Genomic DNA, 24,066 nt, shown 5'->3' with positions numbered 1-24,066 from the left:
AGCTGCTGGGTCTTGGCTCCACAGTTGGTGGATCATGGTGGATTTTACTGAGGGGAAGAGAATGGAAGAAACAGATTGGGGTGAGAAATCAGATGTTGCTTTGGTGTGTTAAGTTTGACCTGCCTTTCTCACATCCAAGTAAAGGCATCCAGAGTGTCAAGGTAAGGGTCTGAGGTTCTAGAAAGAAGCCAGGGCTGGGGCTAGAGTAGGGATGCTGTTAGCACGTAGACCGTGTTTACACCCATGAGACTGGATGACCAAGAAACATGCAGAGACAGATAAGAACGGGCTCGGGACTGAGCCTGAGGGTCACCTCTTCATTCAGAGCTCAGGCAGTGGAGGAGGGGTCCGCTAAGGAGGTCGAGCAGGAGAGGCCATCCAGAGGGAAACCCAGGGCATGATGAGGTCTTCGAATCCAAGAAAAGAATGTGTCCATTGCGTCCAACGCTGATGTGGGGCCACAGAAGCCCATGCTGGATTTGTCTGGGGGCCAAAAGCCTGGCTGGACTGAGTTGAGAGGAAAATTGGGTGGGAGGTCCAAGGTAGGGAGAGACCACAACCATTTCAAGAACCTTGGCCTTAAAGGGGAGCAGAGGAAAAGGCAGAATTGCCTGAGACATGGGCTCTGCTGAGGGTTTTAGGATTAGGCGCTGGCGCGTTTCATACATTGGCAGGCTGGCGTCTGTCCCAATCACACTGGACACAGGAGGAGAGGGCCCGTCACACGGCAGGGGCTGCCGCAGAGGGTCGGTTTGGGCAGAGCCTGGGAGGTCATGCGGGAGCCGCGTGGTGCTGATGGACGTGCGGGCCGGTCAGGTGGTGCCGGGATGGGGGACGCTGTGGTTTTTCTGTCCTTGTCCTCAGCCAGGCATGAAGGGTTAGGGGAAGCCGTGGCAGTTTGAGGAAAGGCACGAGGGATTGAAGTCATAGTGTGAGGTGAGAAGGCTGGTCTGACTGGCTGCTCGAGTGCAGCTCGGAGCCTTGTGGTCCTGAGTGGAGAGCGACGCCCGTCAGCCTGATGTGCAGTGAGGGCGCCGCGAGCTCTCTCAGGCCAGTCTGTGGAGGGAGAGGCGGCAGGGAGTTGGCGGTCGCCCGGGTGAGAGGACGGTGAGGGCCACGGGGTCTCAGCGCAGCTACCACACGTGAGGCAGCCTTATGGGTTGGGGCTCCTGGGGATGGAGGCTGCTGCTATGGGGTCGGAGGCAGAGCAGGCTGCTCTCGAGTCAAGGTCTCGGGAGTCCTGCTGTCCCTGTAGTGATGATCTCAGAGGAGTGCCCGTCCGGCTGGAGGGACTGTGGCAGGGACACCTGGGAGTCGTTCCTGTGGACCCTGAAGGCTCCCAGGGCACAAGGATTGAGGTGGGAGGGGCCGCGGGCTTGGTGCTGGGCTCATCGGTTTGGGGGGCTAGGGCCAAGGGGCCTGGCTGAAGTGAGCAGCGAAGGTCGGGGGGCGGCCCCGATGAGCTACGGAGGAGGAATGCTCGCCTGCCTGCCCCCTGGCCCCGGCGGGCGACTCCTCGACTCCTCGCTGCCACGCCATTGCCCCCCGAGCCCCGGGCTCTCAGTGCGTTCTTCCACAGCGTGCTGGGCACAGGAAGGGCGTCCAGACCGCGTAGGCGCTGCCGGCCGGCAGAGATGTGACCCCGCTCCCCTCTGTGTGCAGCTACTTCGTGCACTTGGAGGGCTGCGGTGCGCGCCTGCACAAGGAGGTTCGCGACACTTACTACCAGTTTGTCCTGCTGCTGGTCGAGGCGGTGAAAGGGTTTCACAGCATAAACGACAGGTACTGTACCGCGTTTGCGTGTCTCCACGTGCACTCTGTGTTTGCTGACTTTGGAAGTGCACGTCCTGGGTGAGCGTGTGGACGCCCACAGTGAGAGGGCGAGCAGTGATACGGATGTCACCCCCCAGTACCGGTTGCATGCGCGGACTTACTCGGACATGTCCCAGTCCTTTTCCTGTGTGCTCTGTCCTTTCTCAAGGGGGCAGTTCCTGCTTTGCGTAAGCACAGATGACCTGTCCTTTTTAGCTTCTCGCGCATTGCGTGCACCTTTAAGACGTGTGTGAAGCCATTCCCCAGCGCCATCCCGCGCAGGTGATTTTGGCAGGAGCCTGAAATCAGGCGGTCTCCTTCTCTGTCTGCGCCGAAGGAATGACCTGTGCTAATTTGGGGCCGGCTGCTTACCAGACATGATTTTTACGCTCTTTGACCATAAAGTACCCTGAGGCAGGTGTGGCGTCATGCTTCCGGGACTCTTGCCCTTGGAGGAGGGCTTGTGTGGGGTGTGAGCTCACCTGGAGACACACCGGATTCCCACTTACCTTCTGTGTCATCCCGCCTGGGGACGGCGACTTTGGTAACGCTCAGCTTCCTGGGGTCCTTAGGTCCTTGCTGCCTGCCTTGTCCTGTGTGCAGACGGCCTTGCTGCATTTTCTGGATATGGGCTGGGAACCCGGCGATCTCGCCTTCTTTGTGGACATTCAGTTGCCGCATCTCCTCATGAAGATGTCACAAGAAAATATAAGCGTCCACGACAGTGTGATCAGGTAAGATCCCAGTCCCACACCCCGCAGTGCCCGGAGCAGAGGGGTTCAGGGCCCGGATGCTGGCGTTAGCCTCCCCGTAGTGCATCCCGGCTCTGCCATAGCCCAGCCGGAGGACTTTGGGCTGCTCATTTGAGCCCACTGTGCCTCCGTTTCCTCCTTCTTAGGCCTGGAGGACAGTAATGGGTACCTACCTCCTCAGATTGTTGTGAAGGGTAAATGAGTTGTGTTTCTCAGGGTTGGTAACAGTGCCTGGTGCATGGAAGTGTGTGGTGGTGGTGGTGGGCTTGTGAGGACGAGGATCCTCAACATTTTTGGAGACCCTAGTCTACCTTTCTGAATCGGAGAATTCTTTTCTTTATTTTTTGGTTCTGTGTGTATGGGCCTTTAGCCATTGTAACCTCTTGCATGTTATAAGGACTTAAGATATGAGAAAAATCAGCATGTGGGTTTTCTTTCCTTTCCACTTAAAATGCGTGTCTCTCCACCCTGCTCAAGTCCACTGGTGTGCATAGAGAAGAAAGAATGAGACAGGGAAAGGAAGGCATGGGGAGAGAACCAGAAGTTAGTGACTCAGTGTTGGCACAGGCTTCACTTTCTCAGACATTCTGGGCATCCTGGAAGCGGAGCTAGACCTGCACCTGTCTCCTTATGTCCCAGATGCTGGCATTGCCCTCTGTGCGCGGACACAGCCAGGGTGGGTGTACGAGCCTGCGCCTGGGCCCTGTAGTTCTGGAGGACCCCTCCAGCCACTCCTTGTTCCTCAGCGCCCAGCCCAGAGCTGAGTGCAAGGAGGCCTGGCGGCAGTCTGTCAGGGGATGCAGGAGTCAACAAGTGTGTGTGTGTGTGTTGGTTGGTAAATAGTTTGCATTTGTGGTTGAGCAGATCCTTTCACATTTAAAATTCTGGTTGCTACAATGAACTATGAACCAGAATCATGGGAATTCGTGACTTTGCATCTGAAAGGAGCCCCAGAGATGATCTGTATGAAGCTATTTAGAATGAGACTGAGGGCCAGGGCTTAGTGTGTGTGTGTGTGGGGTCCGGGCTGAAGAGCAGCTGGTGGGAGAGCCAGTCCCTGGGGCTCCTGGCTCTCTGGCGTGCTGGGACCACCTGTCACTGAGGTTCACTAGGATGCGTGGATGTGGGGAATTACACCCCTAGGTATAGCCTTTCAGCCTCTAGTTCCTCAGCCATTGTAGTCTGCTCTGGAAAGGGCGTCTCCCTCTTACTGGAACGTTCTGTCAGCAGCCCCACAGATCCTCTGCACCAAATGCACATCCTCCCCACAGAGGTTCAGAAATGTTCCATCTGTGAGACCCGTAGGGCAAAAAGAGTGTGTTACCCAGCTCTCCCTAGATTATTGGGAAAGGTGCTCTTTTCTCTCTCTGTGTCCTCCTTTCAGCCAGTGGAGTGAAGATGATGAGCTTACCGATGCCAAGCAGAATTCAGAATGGATGGACGAGTGTCAGGACGGCATGTTTGAGGCCTGGTATGAAAAAATAGCCCAGGAAGAGCCGGAGAAGCAGAGGAAAGTAAGCCCTCTCAGTGGGGTGATTGGAAGTGACTGGGAGTGTGGAGAGGAGCGTCTGCAGGGGGGATGCCAGTGGGCTGTGTCCAGGGGAGGTCCGGTGGCAGTGCGCAGCCTGGAAGGCAGCTGTCTCCGACACTGCTCTGGAGACCGGGGTGGGGAGTGGGGGGCCTGAACCCCGTACTGGCCGGACTCCGAGCGCACGGCTCCCTCCTGTAGAGCTGGACTCTCCGAGCGTGGGCTCGTGGCGCTGAAGTGGAACAGGAGGCGCCGGCGTATTAATTTACGGTGAGAGAGAGAGTTGCTGAAGGCCTGGGCTCCGGCGTCCTCGGGTAGAACGCTCTCTTCCTGTAGGCGAGTAACGTGGAGCCCCGTATCCATCCCAGGCTGTCCGCAGAGCACGGGAACCGCCACGTGCACACACAGCCCGAGTCTCGTGGTTCAGGCGCCCAGAGGCTCCGAGCAGTTAGACTGCCATGTCCGTCCCCACACGAGGTGTTGCCCCGACACCACCATATGGTGCATCTCCTGCCTCAGAGTCATTCCTTTTGTTAGCAACGCATGCCTCCTGTGTGCCAGCGACTTGGCTCCTGGAGCACCTCCGCGGTGCTCGGACGGGGCGTTTTCCTCTCTGGTGCGTTAGTGTCTCCCCGGGGGCTGATGGGGCCTGTCCGCTTGGTCGGCTATGGTCCCGCCGCTTAGTGAGTCGTTGCCCATCTTCCGGGCTGTGTGGAGGACCTGCACCTAGGCCTGCCGCTACCTTCCATGAAGCTTGCTTGCTCAGGGCGGCACTCTTGCTGTCCCCCAAAAGGTTTCCCCTTTAAGCGCCAGCGAAAACAGTGCTCTTAAGGCAGCGTCTCTGTGTCTTTGAGCGCTGCCCTGTCTGGCTGAGTGTCCGAGCTAGAGATCTGGGTGTTGCTCTCGAGCACTGCTTTCTGCGACCCTGCATCTGCTCCGCGTCCATTCCATCCCCAAGGTGCCACTCCTCTGTCTCCTTCATGCCTCTCGGGCATGCCTGCCTTTCTCTGCCCTCTTACTCACAGTGCCATGTCACCCTGAGCCCGTCGTGGGGCCGCTGTGACAGCCCCTCTCATGTCTGGTCTCCCTGAATGTGGTCTTGCCTCCTTCAGTCCATTCTCCATCAATAGCCAGAGGAACTTTCTACAACGCTCAAGAGTGATCATGTGATCCAGTTTTCCCCTGCTCTGTGCTGTCTTCTACACCCAGGACCTGAGTTACTGCCAGTCCTAGGGGCCACCATCCTGGCTTCTCGTTGCCTTGTGTAGAACGTGCTACGAGTTTGATCTGGTGTGCCTACTGCCCTTACCCAGACCCAGTGGTACCTGTCTGCCCTCAGGTCTCAACATGGAGTCACCTCCGGGAGCTTCCTGACTGCTGCTGGTGCCTCGCAGGGTTTTCTCAGCCCCTGACTCGGTTATCAGAGCAGCTGCCCTCTGCGTGGTCACTCGAGGGGATTCCCGCGTTGACAACCGAGCGCTACCCTCTTCTCACCCTGGCCCAGGGCCGCGCAGAGTGGGTGGTGAAGTGTAAGGTGACTGATGGGTTGTGGCCGTGTCGGAGTGTCTTGGCTAATGGCCTACATTTCACCCTACAGATGCACATGTTCATTGCTCGCTACTGTGACCTGCTCAACGTGGACATCTCGTGTGATGGCTGTGACGAGATTGCGCCCTGGCACCGCTACCGATGTCTGCAGTGCAGCGACATGGATCTCTGCAAGACCTGCTTCCTAGGTGCGCACTGTGCCCAAGGGACCCCCGGGCCGGGCCCCGGGCCCATGTCATTTGTTTGCCTGCTGCTCGGGGAGGTACTGCCCGGGCTGCTCTCCGCCTGCTGCGGAGAAGTCCCAGGTACCCGCGCCCTGGTGTCTGACGTCCCTCTGCCTGCCACCCTGCTGGGCGTGGGGACTCTGTGCACAAACGGGTGCCGAAGGGCCCTTCAGCTGAGTTCCAGAGGGTGGTTCTCTCTGGACCAGGCAGAGTGTACAAGGAGTCCGAGGCCCCGCACAAAAGCAGACCTCGGAACTTTTGACCGATCTTGGCGTGTCAGTGCTGAGGTGTGGCGGGTAGGTAGTCGTGAGTAGGCTGAGTGCTGTGTGTGCGTGGCCCGGTTGGGAAAGATCCAGCGCCCGTCTGGGCAGTGCCCCAGGACAAGGGTGTGCGTGCTGAGTTACAGAGGTGGGATATGGAGTGTTCTAGAAAAGTTTGGGAGAGGTAACCTTCGCTGTGGAGGGAAGCTGGGCGAGGAGGTGGAAGGCGTGATGTGGATTGGTCCCTGAAGAAAGTCAGAGCTGGGGGGTGCAAAGGCCATGCATCCCCTTCTGGCACGGAGCCCATCTGTGGACGGAGGCCTGAGTATCGCTGGTGTGTCCAGGTCAAAGTGCTCAGACCGCCGGGGCCCACAGCTGGGCTCTGGGGCAGTTGGCTGAGGCCCTTGAGTGGACCTGTACATAGTGGGGTGGTGACATCCTCAGAGCGCTGCTGCAGGAAGGAGGCTCTGGCCTCCCAGGAGCTCCCTCAGGGAGTCGGTCACAACAGTGACCAGGTTCTCGGCAGCCGGAGCAGAAGTGGGCCCGGTGCGAGGAGTGGGCGGCAGGTGCAGAGCTCCGTTAGGCTGGGACCACATGGGGCACAAGCATGGTTCCTCCCTCACGGGGTTTGAGGTAGTGGAGTCTGCTTTCCTCTGTGATTCTGGAATGAAGAGGTAAGAACAAAACCCTGGTCACTCCTCAGTGTTGGTTGAGAGGAACACACAGCAGATGCCTGATGTTTGTCAGAGTGCAGGTTGCATGGGAGGCAGCTCATCCATGGGCACGTGGACTTGTTTCTGCCAGATGGTGGTCGTGCTAGGAACTGGTGGTACGTCCCGTCACACTCAGTGGCGCTGGGAGACGGTGGCGGTCCACGCTACCATGGCTGAGCAGTTGTGTGCTCAGAGCCCCTGGGCAGAGCGCCCTGGTCTCCAGACAGTGCCTATGGCCCTTGACGTCCTGAGCAGTAACCTGGCAGAGCCTTGCTTCTGGGTCGGTGCGTGTTTGGAAGTGAGCACCGCTGAGAGCCTGCGCCCAAGCCACCTCAGCCTCGTGTTCTTTTCTAGGCGGGGTGAAGCCCGAGGGCCATGGAGACGACCACGAGATGGTCAGCATGGAGTTCACCTGTGACCACTGCCAGGGTTTGATCATCGGCAGGAGGATGAACTGTAATGTGTGTGATGACTTTGATCTCTGCTACGGGTGCTACGCGGCAAAGAAATACTCCTATGGGTATGCTCTTGTGACTTTCGGCCGCAGGACACTGTCTGGGCATGCGTGCGTGTGTGCGTGCGAGTGTGTGTGTGTGTGTGTGTGTGTGTGTGTGTGGTGAAAGCCTTTTGGCTCTAACAGATTTCAGACGTACCCACAGCTCAGGAGATGAGGACCCGGAACCCCTGTATAGTCGTTATCCAGACTCAACAGCTATGAAGATTTTGCTCTGCGTGATTAACATGTTCTTTTTTCCTCTTTGCTAAAGGGCTTTAAAGCAAATCGCAGACTTTCGGTCGTTTTCCTTGTACATACTGCGTGTCCACCTCTAAAAACGATGAGCATTTTTTCACATTACCAAAGCGGTATTGTCATACTGGGAGAATTCCACAGTGAGGAATCCCCCCTGCCCCCACCAGTTTCTGTAGACAGTGTTTTGCCTGTTGGTGGTGGGGTGTGTGTGTGTGTGTGAAACCCTGCAACGCTAGTCCATTGTTTTTGTTGGTTCATTCCTCTGTGTTGAGATGTTCAGTTCTCCCAGCCTCGGAGGTCCCTGCACACTGTGGGACCACGCACACCGCCGAGGCCCGGCTTTCTTCACGCCCTCACGGAGGCTAGTCGGCCATGAACACATCTTGCCTTTGCAGCCACTTGCCCACGCACAGCGTCACGGCCCACCCGATGGTGACCATCCGCATCAGCGACCGGCAGAGGCTCATCCAGCCGTACGTCCACAACTACGCCTGGCTGCTGTTCGCTGCCCTGGCACTCTACAGCGCACACCTGGCCAGCGGGGAGGACGCAGCCGGGGAGAGGCTGGGCCCCCGGGAGCACAGCAGCGCCAGCGCCCTGCGCAGCCAATGCCTGCAGCTCGCTGGGGACTGTCTGATGCAGGCCCACCAGGGAAAAGGTACTGTCCTCCCGCGGGGACTGGCCAGCCCCGCTGCTCGTGCCGGAAGGAGACACCGTTTCTGCTTCCGGGCAGCCTGGCCCGCTTCCTGCAGCAGGCGCTCCCCTGCCTGCGAGCCATGCCAGATGCCCACCTGTGTCTGAGACGAGCTGTGGCGCGGAAATGCATTTAGTTTCTCTAAGATAGTCACACGACGGTCAAAAAGAAAAAGTAATGGGTCGCCTGGGTGGCTCAGTGGGTTAAGCTGCTGCCTTCGGCTCAGGTCATGATCTCAGGGTCCTGGGATCGAGTCCCACATCGGGCTCTCTGCTCAGCAGGGAGCCTGCTTCCTCCTCTCTCTCTCTCTGTCTGCCTCTCTGCCTACTTGTGATCTCTCTCTGTCAAATAAATAATAAAACCTTAAAAAAAAAAAAGAAAAGAAAAAGTAATAACTAACGCTCTTAATGTCTGTGGATGTGGAATTTGGTATTTGATCCTGGCGGTCTTAGCTTTGCCAGAGGAACGTCGTTTTTACCTGGGGTGCAGGTTTGTTCCACATAACCGCGTTCTCTGTGAGAGAACTAGAGTCCGTGGAACTAGAGTCGTTTGACGAAATATTGCAACATCTTTGACTTTCCCGGGGGAGCGTAGTGTGCATGCGGCACTTCGGAGCTGTTTGAGTCCCTCTCAAAGTACGGGGCTCCCTGTTCCAGGATGGTGGGGACATGAGGCCCGTGTGGGGCCACACATGGGCGGTGCCAGAGCTCCCAGGCTCGCCAGTGGGGACATACACATGGAGTTGTCGGGGGCCGCTATGGAATTTTCCTGTTAGGGTTTCTGAGTGGACAGTCCTCTTGTGTCCTGGGTTTCTGCTGCTCCCGAAGCACGTGTGTCCCTCGGTCCTCAGACATCTGGTGCCTGATGCCAGGAGCCAAGGAGATATAGACAGCCAGGGAGGGTTCTACTGGGAGTGCGTTGGTTTGCTTTGTGGAAATCCAGCCATCTCTCCATGTAGGGATTTACGGCATTTTCACAAAATGACCTCATTCTAAAGTCTGTGACCGCTCTCTCGCTGCCCACATAGGTCTGAAAACTCTGTGTCTTCTCGGTATACTGCCGGATGGGGAATCTGGTCCAGACCGCCGGGCCCCACCTGTCGCTGTGCCCAGCTGTGCACTGGAGGAGGACAGAGCTGTCCACGCTGTGGAGGACCCGTTGCACGCAGGCCCTTCTGTGCTCTGCCATGTACGTCTGTGTGTGTTACTGCGCAGGATGGGGAGCCATGTGCAGGGCGGTGAGGCTAGGGCCACGGACTCGTGGCCTGGACTGTGGGCTCCAGTCCCTGCTCTGTCAGGTCCTCGGCATGTGACTGCCGTCCTTTCACTCTGCTTTCCCATCTGTGAGGTGGGCTGAACACTGGTACCTCTTCCATGAGGTGTCGTGTTCTGCAGCGAGCGTCTGTGCATAAAATGCTTAAACAGTGTCTGTTGTATGTTCCCCGCCAGCGTCAACCGCTCCTGTTACCGCCTTCTGGTGGGATTACAGGAAGGAAGATCCTATACCCCAGGAGATTAGTTCCTGGCCCATGGCGCACACTGTATATGCGAAGCTTTTATTTTCTCAGAGAGAGTTGTGTGTGCGTGGGGGTCAGGGGAAGTGGGGGAGGGAGACGGACTCCCAGGTAGACTCCATGCCCAGCGCTGAGTCTGATGCAGGGATTGATCTCACAACCCTGAGATCACAACCTGAGCCGAGACCTAGAGCCAGATGCTTTACTGGCTGAGCCCCCCAAGTGCTCCGGAGTTCTTCTTATAGTGGGCAGCAGGCAGGTAATCCCGAGTGCTTTCTGCCTACCCAACAGACAACGGTGGTTTGCACACACCTGCGGAAGTGGAAGAAAAGCCTTCCTTCCTGCATGCGGGTGCCGCCTGTGATCGCAGTTTTAAAGTTGGCTTTGTGCTAGAGCACAGCGTGGCTTCTGGGAGGCCGCCTCCGAGGCTTGAGGTGATGCTGCGGGCACCCCTGCCTGGCCTGAGGAGTGGCCCATGTTTCCGTCCCCTGTCTCTGTCACGTTGGCTAGTTCATGGATCCCCCATGTGGTACTGGTGGCTCACTGGGATCCCGTTGTGCTTAGGGGAAGACAGAGGCAGAGATGGCTGGCGACAACTGGAGACTTGTGCCAGCCTCATTCAGCCAGAGAGGCAGCACTGGCCTCAGCCCAGTCCCGCGTGCTGCCGTCCTGACCACAAGACCCCTTGTCTGGGCGGCACTCTAACTACCCACACACGGTGGTGGCAGGGAAGACATTGTCGGCAGAGGCAGCCATCGCCCCTGAGCCTGGACACAGTGCTGTCGCCCTCCGAGCCCCTAGCATATCTGCTGCCCGGGAGCACTCTGCTCCCCGTGTGTCCACTTAGATCAGCTCGGACCCCAGCAACCGGGGTGGCTTGTCTCGCTCCGTGGGTTGAAAGCTCAGTCTGTAGCGCACACGACTCTTGATCTCGGGCTTGTGGGTTCAAAGTCCATCTTGGCGTAGAGCTTATTTAAGAATAAAATCTGGGGTGCCTGGGGGCTCAGTCGTTAAGTGTTTGCCTTCGGCTCAAGTCAGGACTCCAGGGTCCTGGGGTCAAGCCCTGCATCGGGCTTTCTGCTTAGCAGAGAACCTGCTTCTCCCTCTGCCACTCCCCCTGCTTCTGCTCTCTCTCTCATTCTCTCTCTCTGTCTCAAATGAATAAAAAAATAAAAAATAAAATCTTTAAAATCTGCTACTTTTCAGGAAGTATTTTGATGCTGAAACTGTCCCATGTTTGGCCAGTGGAAGCTTCTTCTGCCTGCCTTCTACATCCTGATCTGCCTTTTCCTTTGAGCATTTCCTCAGTTTTTCTTGCAGAAAGAGGTTTCAGGCTCATCATGGAGACTTTCCCTGGCCCAAGGGCTGTCATCCTGCCAACCTGGGCACCTCACTGCCCAACTCTCAAGCCTAAGAAAGCTTCCCCACTCCAGCAGGAGTCCCTTTAACAAAGCTCCTTGCCAAAATAAAGCTCCCACAGGTGTGGGCCGGCTCAGTAAGCTAGAAAGAGCTCCACGCCTTTGCTGTTTTCTTCTTCCCGGGAGAACTTTCCGTACGTGGTTTCTAAAGGCTAAGTGGAAGATAGTAGAGTATTGTCTCGGGGGTTGTGGGTGACGGGACTGCAGGCTGTGCCGCAGGGGCGTTTCGAGATGCTTGGAGAATGGATACAGTGACTAGTGTCTTAGTAGAGCATAGATTTGTCATCGGAAATGAGGGACATTATCTTGTGGAATTTAAAAGTAATTTAGTCTATAAAGACTGGCCAATGATTATGCAAATTGTATCACAGCAGTAATGAGGCAACTTTTGTAGAAGAAACCTAAATTCCTTTACCTTTTGTTTCCAGGGCAAGAGAGATGGTCCAGAGGAAGTCGGGCCTTTAGACAGCAAGCAGGCAAGTAAGGCAGACGAAGAAGGCGTGTCATTGGCGAAGGGTCCTCCGTGCCAGACTCAGGCTTCCAACTCACCTGCGGATGGAGGCACAGCTCCCAGGCGTCCAGGTGGAGACTCGCATCATGACCTTGATCTCTTTTTTGTCTTAGATCGCACACAGACCCATCCCTGAGCGGTCTGTGGCACACAGCCTGAAATCGGCTCACAGCTGCGAGAAATCGCGGTTTCTCAGCTTTGTATCTGACAGTAGTGATCACGCTTCGAAAGTTGCCTTTCCTTCACTTTTCCTGCTTTCCTACCTCGTTATTCCTGAGTTTTCTGAGTGCCTTCTGTGTGCCAAGCACCGTGCTGGGCTATGGGAGTGCGACAGGGACCAAGTCAGACAGACGTGTAGCTCCTGCCCTCACGGAGCCTGCAGTCTGGCAGGGAGGGTGTGGACCAAGCTACGGGTAACTGTAGGCTGGAACGTGACTCTGTCCACAGGAGAGGGGTGGGTGGGTGCAGGTGGCGATGGTGTCTAACGGGAATGGACGGCATCCCCAGAAAGCCTTGTGAAGGTTGGGCTGCGAGGGACTTTAGCTGCGCCAGGATCCGCTGTGGGAAGGGCTTTCTGGGCAGAGGGAACAGCACGAGCGAAGATCCCAGAGTGGGAAACGCCCAGGAAAACACAGGGGAGAGTCCATTCACAGGCATGAAGGGGTGGCGCCCTGGGGGGGCTCTGGGTCGCTGTGCTCTGGGGGCCCGGAGCTCCCTGTCGGGCTAGCAGTGTTGTGCTCAGAGCTGTGTTTCAGGGAGATGGAGGAGCCCAGAGAGGGAGGTGCTAGAGCGTGTCCTCCTCAGGGCAGCCTGGGAGGCAGCGTCTGTCCCAGCCGCCTGCTCTGTGAGGGAGGCAGGGCCGAGCACCTGGCCTCCTGCCCCATGTGCGGCCGGTTCTCAGAAGGGACCGATGGCCCTCTGTGTAGCGCATGTTCTTCTGCCTTCCGGGTGGCAGTCTGGCCACCCTGGGCAGGCCCAGTCTGCTCTGGTCCACGCCAGCCTCGGCATCCTGGTCCGGATGGACTCGGTTCCTCCCTCAGATGCTCCCCGGGCCCCTGCCGTGCTCCAGCTGTGGCTGTGGGTGCTTCGGGTATGCCTGCACCCAGGAGGGGGGCACATCATGGAAACCAGTGGGTGGCTGTGTGGGCACTAAAGGTGGCTGGAAGGCTGAAGAGCAGGTCGGTGGGGAGGGGCGAGTTGGGAGGCCGGGGTGGGGCTCCGCATTCACCTCCGACGGTCATGGTCACCCTCCTGGAGCGGGGCGGGTTCAGCAACGCACCGGGGTGTTCTCCGGCAGTGCGGGGACAGGCCGCAGTAGAATTGCCTGTTTGCTCACGCAGAGAAGCTGGCAACATCTGGAGGTGTGATGTTTTCCCTCACAGATGCTGAAAATGCGGGCGTGTTGTCTCAGAAGCCCCTCGAGGAGAAAGCGGTTCCTGCAAGCCCCGAACAGGTGTTTGCTGAGTGCTCCCAGAAGAGGATTCTGGGGTTGCTAGCGGCCATGTTACCTCCCTTAAAGTTGGTATGAGACAAATGGCGTTTTCTTTTTTGGAAGAGGGTGGTGGTATTTGTGGAAAAAATGTGTTTTTTGGAAAGCTGTGTACTGAAACCACGTGTTCATATCACCTGTGTGTCCCCGAGAGAAGCATAATCAGTGAGAGGTTGGGTCAGAGGGTGATGCCTGGAGTGTCTGTTTCCACCTGATTGTGCGTGGCTGTCGATGAAGGACACGGTGTGGGCCCTTCGGCCCCGGCCAGGTTTAACCAGGATGTGGACTGACACGGCGTTGACCGGGGTGCTCCCGTGGACCCTGTGGTGAACTGGCACCTCTCCCTCTCTCGGCAGGACCCCACGGTGCCCGTGATGCCCCTGGAGCGCGTCCTCCCACTCATGTTCCAGGTTGTCATCTCAAATGCAGGCCACCTGAACGAGACCTACCACCTCACACTGGGGCTCCTCGGCCAGCTGATCGCCCGCCTCTCACCAGCAGAGGTGGATGCCGCGGTGGTGACGGTCCTCTCCGCCGAGCACGCCCTGTTTGCCTCAGGGGACAGTTCCGTTGTGCCTGACGGCTGGAAGACCACACACCTGCTCTTCAGCCTGGGGGCGGTGTGTCTGGACAGGTAGTGCCTGCGCTCTGTGCCCCCATGGTGTTCGTTGCTTTAAGCTCCTGGTCCGGCTGCTGATTGAGTTCAGTGTGCCATTGTCTAGGCCGCTCTTGGGAGAACAGCATTCGTTTTACTAGCAAAGTTGTCAGCTGACGCTGAAATTATCTGTGAAACCCACCTCAAAACAGCTGTGTGGTCCTGCAGTGTCTGTTGCTTGAACTCTCGATGATGTTCATTCTGATGGTTTTCCTGGTGCAGTAAGCATAGGCTTTGGGGTAGAAGAAATTAGGGCTATTTTTGGTATAAAGTAACTTGACCAGAACACCAAATTTGAAAAACGGAAGTGGAGAAAAAAGTCACCCCACCTGCACCATCTTTTTTTTTTTTTTTTTTTTTTAAGATTTTATTTATTTGAGAGAGTGAGAGTGTGTAAGCAGGGTAATGGGAGACAGCCCAGCAGACTCCACGCTTAGCGTGCAGCCCGATGTGGGGCTCGATCCCACGACCCCAGGGTTCTGACCAACGGAGCCGCCAGGGTGCCCCTGCCTGCACCTGGTGCTGTTTGAATATGTTTCCCTCCAGTCTTTTTTCTGTGCTCAAACATGAGTGTGCACAAGTGTGTACGTGTGTGTGACCCTTTATAGAGATTCTGTTTTCAGCTCTAACTGTATGCTGAGTGTGGAGGTTCCCCGAGGCGTCATTCTGAGAGTTGTCAGATGAGTGGGTGTGTGGCTCTGGGGCACAGGTGTGTGTGGTTCTCAGTGCCGCGAGGGGGGCCTGCTGGGGCGAGCATGAGCCTCGGCCCTACTGCCTCACGGAGTTCTTGCCTTCCAGCCGCGTGGGCTTGGACTGGGCGTGCTCCATGGCGGAGATCCTGCGCTCGCTCAGCGGTACGCCCCAGTGGCGGGACGTCATCGCCACCTTCACAGACCACTGTGTCAAGCAGCTGCCTTTCCAGCTGAAACACACCAACGTCTTCACCCTCCTGGTGCTGGTCGGCTTCCCGCAGGTACACGGCTCTGAAGCTGGGCCACACCTCCCGGTCCCATGGCCTCCCTGCCCTCCGTGTGCACAGCGGGGGCTCGGCACATGTCTCTTGGAGGGTGTTTTCTTTCACCACATCGTTTGCATTTACAGTATTGGTGTATTTCCAAGATCGTGGGATGGTTTGTTTGACTGTGTTCTTAGCAGTTTAGCTGTTCGTTTTATCAGCTGGCAGTTTGAGTAACAGGTCCCTAAGTTACTGAGTCACACATGACTTGAGAGTGCCCTTGTTCCCCAGTTGGCATTCATCTCGCTCTCATTTCTGATCCTCGTCTCATGGTTGGGACAGAGAGGACCGTGAGAACATGGCTTCCTCCGGCAAGTGTGTAAACCGCCGATGCACCAGGCCTTGGACTCAGGAGTGCCCGTCCTTGCACACTGTTGAAGTCGGCGGCACAAGCAGAGGGGGCTGGGCTCGTTTCCACCAGAGGGTCTGGTCAGGGGTCTGTGTGCTCCTGAGTTGCCTTCCTGGTCGCTGTCACATTCTAGGTTCTCTGCGTGGGCACCCGCTGTGTGTATATGGATAACGCCAATGAGCCACATAACGTCATCGTCCTGAAGCACTTCACAGAGAAGAACAGGGCTGTGATCGTCGATGTCAAAACCCGGAAGAGGAAAACAGGTCCTAAGCCTCATTGTTTCGAAGAACAGGAGGAAACTGTCAGATCTCTGTGTGGCCCTGCATGTGTTGTTTTAAAAAAACAAGTTTTAATGGCCTGAGCTGCTTTTCCCTCATCTCTAAAGTGATGTGGTGGGATTAGGGTAAATTGGAAGGCCCTGGCCATGCCTCAGTTTGTATATATGGCTCCCAGGTTCTGGGGGCACCTTTAGGGTCTGAACAGTTAATGTTGTCGTGGGCTGGTGGTTTGTTTTCTGATGGGCCATCTAAGTATATGATGGAGTCAGCTACATGAGTGCAAAATAACTCAGAGTAATTGTGCTGCCATTCATGTCACTTTCATCGTGCTTTATCAGTAGAACAGTGAAATTACATCTAAGTGCCAACCCCAGAAGAGCCTAGAGTAGGTCACCATACGTGCCCTGTTCTGCTTCTGAAACCCTGTGCTCATTCAGTGTCAGCATTAGGCTCCGTCTGTGCCATGGTTGTGTGTGCCGTGAGGGACCATCAAGGGTCTCCTTTTCCCTCTTGGTCTTTTCTCTTTGCTGCATGTCAACATTCCACTGTTTCAGATGAGACGGGTTCTCCATGGAATTATCCCGGCACCTTTGTTGGAGACTAGTTGACCCGTGTGTGTGTGTGTGTGTGTGTGTGTGTGTATTTATGGGTTCTGTCATATTAGATTAATCTGTATATTTGTCCTTACTCGAGTACCACATTCTCTGACCATTTATAGATTCATGCTAAGTCTCCAAATTGGGTTCTCCAACTTCGTTACTTTTCCGTCAGCACTGTTTTGGCTGGTGTAGTTTCTCTGCTTTTCTGTGTAAATTTTAGAATCAGCTTGTCAGTTCCTATAGTTCCCTCAGAACCACTGAGTCTGTATGTCTGTTTGGAGAGAAATGACATCATAACATGACCCGTGAGCACTGTATATGTCTCCCTTTATTTAGGGATTAAATTGAGGTCTCTGATTCCTCTTCATCCGGAGTGGGTAGCAGCAGCTTTCTCTTGTTCCTGGATTTGGTACCTTGTGTCTTCTCTCGTTTGTCTCCTAGACAGTCTCAGAAGAGACTCATCAGTGTTTTTTTTTTTTTTTTGAAGATTTTAGTTATGTATTTAAGATAGAGTGAGAAAGAGAGAGAGTGAGTTGAGGGCAGAGAAAGAGAGAGAAGCAGGCTTCCCACTGAGCAGGGAGCCTGATGTGGGCTTTGATCCCAGGATCCTGGGATCGTGACCTGAGCTGAAGGCAGTCGCTTCACCAACTGAGCCACCCAGGTGCCCCCTGGATGGTCTTACTTTAACCTGTAAGTGTTTTTCCGTTTAAAGTGGATTTCTTGTCGATGGCATGTAGTGGAATTTTCTTTTTTAATTCAGGTTGACATTGACAATCTCTGCTTTTTCATTGAGATGTTTAGACTACTTAGCTTTAATGCAATTATCAAGAGGATTTAGTTTAAATCTGCTATTTTCCCGATTGCTTTCTATTTGCCTCATTTGTTGTTCCTTTTTTCCTACTGCTTTTGGATTGAAGTTTTGTTCTGTTTTTATGACTCTATTTATTTCCACAGTTGATTTTTAACTTTATCTCTTAATTTTTTAGTGGTTGCTTTAGGGTTTATAATATTCACCTTTAACTCGTCATTGTCTACCTTTAAACAGTATTCTATCATTTAACATACAGTGAGGGAACATAGATTTCATATTTCTGTCCCCCCATCCTTATGCTACTACTGTCACACATTTTACTTCTATGTGTTATAAACCTCAAAATAATACATTATTTATTTCTGCTTTTAAAAAGTCAGATGTTTTGGGTCCCCTGGGGTGTTGCAGTGGGTTAAGCATCTGACTCTTAGTTTGGGCTCAGGTCATGGTCTCAGGGTCATGGGATCAAGCCCTGTGTTGGGCTCCGTGCTCAGCAGGGAGTCTGCTTATACACTCGCTCTCCCTCCTCTGCGCCCCTACCCCTGGCTTGTCTGTGTGCGCATACCCTCTTTCTCGCTCTCCCTCAAAGAAATCCTTAAAAAAAAAAAAAAAGAACTCTTGTTTAAAAAATAAAAAATAATACAAATAAGAAGATACTTTAAGAAAGGTTTTAAAGTGAGAAAGCTTTGCTCTCATACTTATTGTTCCTGGTGGTCTTTGTTCCTGTGCGTAGGTGCAGGTGTCGTCCTGCTACCATCTTGCTTCGGCCTGAAGAACTCCAGAACATTTCTTGCCTCGCGGTCTCCTGCTATAGGCTTTGGTCGGTGTGTCCTACCAAACCAAAAAAAATATTTATTTTGACTTTATCTTTGAAAGATGACTTTGCTGCCTACAAAATTCTAGGCCAAGAGTCCCTTCTTTGAGTCTTTTAAGGTTTTTGATCCATTTTCTTGTGGTTTACATGGTTACAGCTGCAGCGTTTGCTGTCGTTCTCTTGTCTTCAAATGCGTCTTTTTCCCGCTGGCTGCTTTTAAGAACTGCTCCTTAGTCACCTAGTCACTTAGGGTTAGCATTTTGTTCAGGGTTTGCCTCGACATGAGCTTCTTGTTTCTTCTTCTTGGGGGTTATTGAGCTTGTTGGTCTGTGGATTTACGGTTTCCATCAGATTCAGAAACATTTGAGCGACTGTCTTCAGATAGTTGTTTTGCCCCCAACAGGACACGTGCGCCAGCACCCAGTAGGATGCCAGGTGTGGGGAGCCAGAAGGTCCCCAGGCCTCTGTGAGCTCCAGGAGTCGTTCGTCTCCCACTCTTGGGTGGTGTGCTCCCATGCTTGTGGCTCCTGCTCTGCCGGAGACTCGCCACGAAGCTTGTGCGGCTATCTGGCGAGGCCCCCGCAGCCTCTATGTCCCTGTGCCTCTCCCTTCTTCGTGACATTCTGGCCCCTAAATTCTAGCTGCCTTGACTTCCCCAGACTCACCTTTTTTCTCATCAGTTCACTGAGACTACCGGACTCTGCTTCTGATTCTAGTCCCCGTTCTGCCCCTGGAAGTGGTCTCGGGAAAGCCAGGCTTTTGGAGGGGTCCTCTGGCTCTTGTCCCTTCTGTCAGGGTCCTAGTCTGCACTGCCGGTCACCTCCTGTCTGCAAACCATGGTCTCACGTGCACTTCACTGTCCGGTTGCTCGAGACAGGAGCCATTCCCGTCTGTCTCAGCTTGCGTGGGAGCAGCGCCGGTGAAGAAGTGCCCGTAGCACTTGGAGATGGCCAGTTTGCGCACAGCAGCGGGATGTGAATCGTGTCTCTGGTTGCTTGGTGGCTGGGTGGCCCAACGCCACTTCAGCACTCACCTGCAAACCGGCCGTAGGGGTCACAGCCAAGGCTGAAGCAGGGCTGTCTGTGTTGGGGTCTGCGGCTCTTCCTTCAGTAAGGCATGCCACGGGGGAAGAGATGTGGCTGCTGGGAGCGTTAACTGTCCATGCCTTTGTCTTCCTGCCTGCCTGCACGCCGCAGTGAAGGACTACCAGCTGGTGCAGAAGGGGCAGGAGTGCAGCGGCTCTCAGGCCCAGCTGAGCCAGTACGCCCAGCACTTGGCCTTCATCGCCAGTCATCTTCTGCAGACCAGCGTGGACAGCCACTGTCCTGAGGCCGTGGAAGCTACCTGGGTCCTGTCCCTCGCCCTCAAAGGACTCTACAAAACGCTGAAGGTAATGGTGACCTTCTTCCCCTTGCAGATGAGCCACTGTGATGGGATGTCTGTGGGGCTCGCACTACAGGCGGGTGCCGTCTAATCGCGATAGACGGCTAACCAAAGGCTCTGGATTATTTTTGGGAGTGGTTGAGGTCTTGCATGAGGATAACTAAGGAGGAAACAGAATTTTCCCAGTAGTTGGCTCTTTGTATTTTTTTAGTACTATTTCATGGAACCGCATGTTTACCTGATGGGCATGTGACCTTGGACGGCGGGAGGAAACCAGATGGGACAGTTTCTCACTCCCCTCTGAGCCAGGGCAAGAGGGAATGGAGGACAGAGGGGCCCGGCTTGTTAGGGGACTTAGAGCGACAGGCTTGACGGTTGGGGCGGGAGGAGCTGGGTGATGAAAGCTGGCGTGCAGACCAGAAGCCGTGACCTGTGGGGAAGATAGTTCTTCTGCTAGCTGAGGGGCCTGACAGGAGGAAAGCGATCACTTTTTAGGACGATGTTCCCCAAAGAAGTAGCCATGAAAAAAGGGTTTCTTATAAAAGTTGGTGACTCCCTGGACTTGGGCAGAACTGCCCAGGAGGCCACAGGAGGACTGAGGCAGCACAAGGGGTCAGCACAGATGGCAGCTCTGGGCCCGCCCTGAGTGCTCTTGCTGAGGGGACCGAGGCCACGCAGCTGCTGTTTGTTGCCTCCGAGGCACTTACCACAGTCTGTTCTTGTTTTAGTTGTTTAGTTATAGTAGCAAAGAGAAAACAAACTCCCCAAGGGCACAGACCGTTTCTGTCTTGGAGTCCCTGTTTTCATGACTGTTGGTTGAGCACCAGGAGCCACATGGAACTCCGTGGCACTGATCTCGAGAGGTGGGGCTTGCAGTCTGGCCTTCCAGAGAGCCACATGGGCCCACGAGGAGGAGGACTGCCGAATCAGAAACAGCCTGTCTGAGGAGGTGGAGTATGAGGCGGTAGATGAGGAGTCTGGACAGGGCGATGCAGCCTCGGGAGCCAGGCCCAGGAGGAGGTGAGGCTGTCAGCGATAGCAAGAGCACCTCTGGGCCTTCAAGATCCTGCGGAAGATGGGTGTGAGGCCAGAGAACTGGGCAGGCCGTCTGTGGCGCCCCATCTGCCAGGAGTCGGGACGTAGGATGTGGTCTGACGAGCGCTGGGGAAGCTCATTCATGTAGGACAAAGCCCACGGTGTCCTGGGCTCCAGAAAGGCTTGCCAGGGCTGAGTTGGGGAGTGGACGGGCTCAGGTTGGGGCTGAGGTTCAGGGTGTCATCCTTGCTGCGACTCTGGAATTTTCCCCATGTGGTGACCTTGGGCCATAGGCTGAGCCTGGGCTCTGAAAGAGCCTTGCTTCTCCCCACGGGGCCTGTGCCTTCTGCCTGGGAGGCGGCTGTGGGTCATTGCTCTTCTGTTTGGCAGGCTCACGGTTTCGAAGAGACTCACGCGACCTTCCTTCAGACGGATTTGCTGAAGCTCCTGGTGAAAAAGTGCAGCAAAGGGACTGGTTTCAGTAAAACGTGGCTCCTGCGGGACCTGGAGGTATGGGTGCGCTGCCCGCGGCAGGCCTCCCGCTTGGGAGCGACCCCTGCAGTAGCCGCGACGGGCTCTACCCTGAGCTCACCCATTCTGGGCAGGCGTTGGGACCGTGTCTTCGGTTTGCGTCCCCTGCTGGAAACAGGGATATTACAGCTGACCTCCCCGTCAGGGAGAGGATGCATTTGCTGTTTGCTCAGAGAACACGGGAGGACAAATAGTTTATGGAAACACGCGGCTGACCGTTATCTCACGGTGATAAAATGTATCCTGGAATTATTATTTCCCTTTGACACTCCTTTGAGCTAAAATCTGTTTCTGAGTTTGTCCTTGGTTATGTTTATTTTACGTAGCATTTTAGTCCATCATTTTCATCTCACTACATTGCTTCTGGGCCACAGATTTTTCTCGGTGGGATTGCTGAGGTTCCGTGTCGAGTGTGTGTACCGTGTGCTGGCCTTGGGTCTGGGAGAGGCTGCTGCCATGCTCAGGGAGGGCAGCCGGCTGTGCTCTGTCACACGGAGGCCAGTGTGCAAAGAGCCCTTCCTCTGGCGTCCTGCGAGGGGTTGGCCAGCTTTCGGGAAATGGTGCTGAAATATAGTATGGGAAAGCCCGGAGAGCATCTGGGCTCTCATTCTGAGGAAAACCTTTTACATTTTAAAGTAAAATTTGGGGCTCCTGGGTGGCTCAGTGGGTTAAGCCGCTGCCTTCGGCTCAGGTCATGATCTCAGGGTCCTGGGATCGAGCCCCGCATCGGGCTCTCTGCTCAGCGGCCCCCTGCTTCCTCCTCTCTCTCTGCCTGCCTCTCTGCCTGCTTGTGATCTCTCTCTGTCAAATAAATAAATAAAATATTAAAAAAAAAAAAGTAAAATTTAATTTTTTTAATCATTCAAATAACAGAACTACATTGCAGAAAATGTGAAATATAGAAAAGGAAGAAAACTTCAAATTCCACCGCATGAACACAACCACCATTAGTATTTTCTGTACGGCCTTATTCTAGTTGTTTCCGTCGACGTCACTGGCACACGTGTAAACACAGATGGTGCCGTGCGTGTGGCACTCAGACGCCATGGGCCTGTGCGGCGGCTGCTGCCCTGAGTCGCTGGGTGGTTTCATGACCCCAGCGTAGTGGCTGCCAGGGACACACGAAGGTGGATGTCAGCTTCATCGAGCGTAACAGGCTCGATGTTACTCCTGAAAGGGGTGCTGCTGGCTGGGGCACAGTCAGCAGACGTTGTTCTAGCTCCTTTCCCTCACCAAAACATGAGGTGATCCCAGCCTAGGTCGTCCGCCCCAAGGCAGACGTGTCTTAGTATGTCTTCAATTACAGGCAAATGGAGCATGTTCTCGTGTTTTTTGTTACTAATTTTACTTTCTTTTTGAGAATGCTTGCATCTATTAAAAAAGGTCAAATACCTTGTACCATTTGAGGGTTAAAGATCAGTGTGATGTTCTCATCCACGGAACCTGCAGCCCTGTCCTGCCTGGTTTTCTGTCTATAGATTCTGTCCATCATGCTGTACTCCTCAAAGAAGGAGAGCCACACCTCGGCCGAGCACACAGCCCTGGAGCGAGACGAGCGAGGGGACCCCGAGGACGAAGTAGAGGGCATGGTCAGCAGCCCCACCGAGCCGGAGCAGAAGAAGCTGGACCCTCTGGAGAGCCTGGACGAGCCCACCCGAATATGTTTCTTGGTGAGTTCTGGGGCCGTGCAGAAACCACGGGGCGGGTTCTCTTGGGCTCGTACCGAGTGTTTGCCTCCATGTGAAAGTGCCTCAGTCTGACGTGCTGAGAGGTCATTTCTTGAAGACTCAGTCTGAATTATGCAGAATCGACCCAGAGTGGAGACATCCTCATGGCCGTCGTTTTTAAGCTCTTTGGCCCTACAGCATTGGATTGTCTCTCCTGTGACACGAGCACAAGCACTTTTGCTCGTCCTTTGAGCCCTTAGCTGCCGGGCGTCTCCTGTGACTTCTGAGATGCATTCTCTGATGTCTCTTGGGGATACTCGCTTCCTGGAACACGGACTGCAGGGAGGAGAGGCAGAGAGTGGGGTGGGGATCAGAGGAGCAGGCGTGTGTCTGGCCCATGGTGCCGGTGCCTGGAGTTGCATGCGTGGCAGTGGCTCCGGCGGTGGGTGGGGGTGTGGATGTTAGTATAGCGTGTGGTTGCCGGTGCTACCGTGCCGTGTTTTCCTGTGAATTTATGATCGCAGAGCAGATTCCGCAGTCCGTCTCTTAGGGTTGATGATTCAGAAATCACACCCTGTGGTAACTTGAGAAAATAACCCTTTTATCCCTTTTGAGCCCCGTCTCTCCTGTGCTTCCTCCCGTGGCCTCCAGATGGCGCACGACGCGCTCCGTGCCCCGCTGCACGTCCTCCGGGCCATCTACGAGCTGCAGATGAAAAGGACTGACTCCTTCTTCCTGGAGGTTCAGAAGAGGTGAGGGGCGCAGAGCTGCGGCACATGTGTGGCCAGCAGGGGAGCGCGGTGGGGGAGAGCATGGGGGCCGGGCAGGGCCGTGATGGCCTCCCGCCAGCGCGTGCTGGGCAGACTCAGGCCAGGCCGACCCCTGGACCTGGTTCTCAGTTCTTTGTGCAGTGCCGTGAACACCGGCCCCGCCCCGCTACATGCATCCTCTCTGAGCTGTGCTGCGTGTCCCTCTGGGAGTGGACATCAAGCGGACGCTAGGGCTTCTCTCAGACGTCGTCCTGGGCCCTGCGGCCAGAGTGCTATTTGCACGTTATCTTCATGGATTTCCCCAAGGGTTATCACCAAGTTAACAACACTCCCTCCTCTGGGCCGGGAAGCTCGGCCTAGTGCTTGGGCCCAGCTCCCGAATGTTGTGGACCGTCACTGGCCACATTCATCTCCCCCTGTCCTGTGCTTGTTTTGACTTCTTCTAACTTACATGCAGTTCCAATTCAACTTTTCTTTGAAAAAGCTGTTTTTCTGCACTTCTCATACGTTGCCTCAAATCCTTTGTGAAATGAAGGAGGGCACAGTCTAAGCAGCTGTGACTAAGACACCCGGAAACAGTGGGTCAAGGAAGATAGAATTGTTTCTCCTCTTGGGACCGTCCAGGGTGGGTAGGCAGCTCTACTCTGGGAAGGACCCTGTCTCCCCAAGGGTATTGTCTTCCTGTTTGTTGTCACCCATACCCCCAGCCCTGTGTTCCAGCCTGGGGAGTGGCGGAGAGTAGAAGGAGGAGGACACCCTGAACCCAGCTGCTTGAGGGAAGGTTCACTGGCCTCCTGTGGCGGAGGACCTAGTTGCATCATGCTGTCTAGCTGAGGAGGGGCTGGGTATCCCGCTGAGGCTTCCAGGAGCTCTGTTTCTGAGATCCCGAGGGACAGTTGGCGTCCTCTGCCCCCAGGGCATATGTGCATGTCTGCGTGCGCAA

General features: G+C 55.0%; 1 protein-coding gene across 2 annotated transcripts in view; it reads left to right on the top strand.

The window, feature by feature from the left end:
• Window positions 1-24,066, top strand: part of ZZEF1 (zinc finger ZZ-type and EF-hand domain containing 1) — a 97,401-nt gene that overhangs the window by 60,901 nt on the left and 12,434 nt on the right. The window contains exons 31-46 of one of the 2 annotated variants that reach the window (XM_082707754.1): window positions 1,663-1,782; window positions 2,385-2,546; window positions 3,949-4,078; window positions 5,690-5,828; window positions 7,192-7,357; window positions 7,984-8,246; window positions 9,310-9,470; window positions 11,642-11,795; window positions 13,107-13,246; window positions 13,570-13,847; window positions 14,667-14,841; window positions 15,366-15,498; window positions 18,934-19,127; window positions 20,546-20,665; window positions 22,165-22,356; window positions 23,005-23,105. In XM_082707754.1, the coding sequence (XP_082563880.1) occupies window positions 1,663-1,782; window positions 2,385-2,546; window positions 3,949-4,078; window positions 5,690-5,828; window positions 7,192-7,357; window positions 7,984-8,246; window positions 9,310-9,470; window positions 11,642-11,795; window positions 13,107-13,246; window positions 13,570-13,847; window positions 14,667-14,841; window positions 15,366-15,498; window positions 18,934-19,127; window positions 20,546-20,665; window positions 22,165-22,356; window positions 23,005-23,105 (2,628 nt within the window). Of the gene's footprint in view, window positions 1-1,662; window positions 1,783-2,384; window positions 2,547-3,948; window positions 4,079-5,689; window positions 5,829-7,191; window positions 7,358-7,983; window positions 8,247-9,309; window positions 9,471-11,641; window positions 11,796-13,106; window positions 13,247-13,569; window positions 13,848-14,666; window positions 14,842-15,365; window positions 15,499-18,933; window positions 19,128-20,545; window positions 20,666-22,164; window positions 22,357-22,968; window positions 23,106-24,066 lie in introns of both variants that reach the window. The other variant, XM_082707753.1, reaches the window with a different exon arrangement.

This window comes from Mustela nivalis (assembly GCF_964662115.1).
Source record: "Mustela nivalis genome assembly, chromosome: 17".
Classification (NCBI taxonomy): domain Eukaryota; kingdom Metazoa; phylum Chordata; class Mammalia; order Carnivora; family Mustelidae; genus Mustela; species Mustela nivalis.
This window is presented reverse-complemented; position numbering and strand designations above follow the sequence as displayed.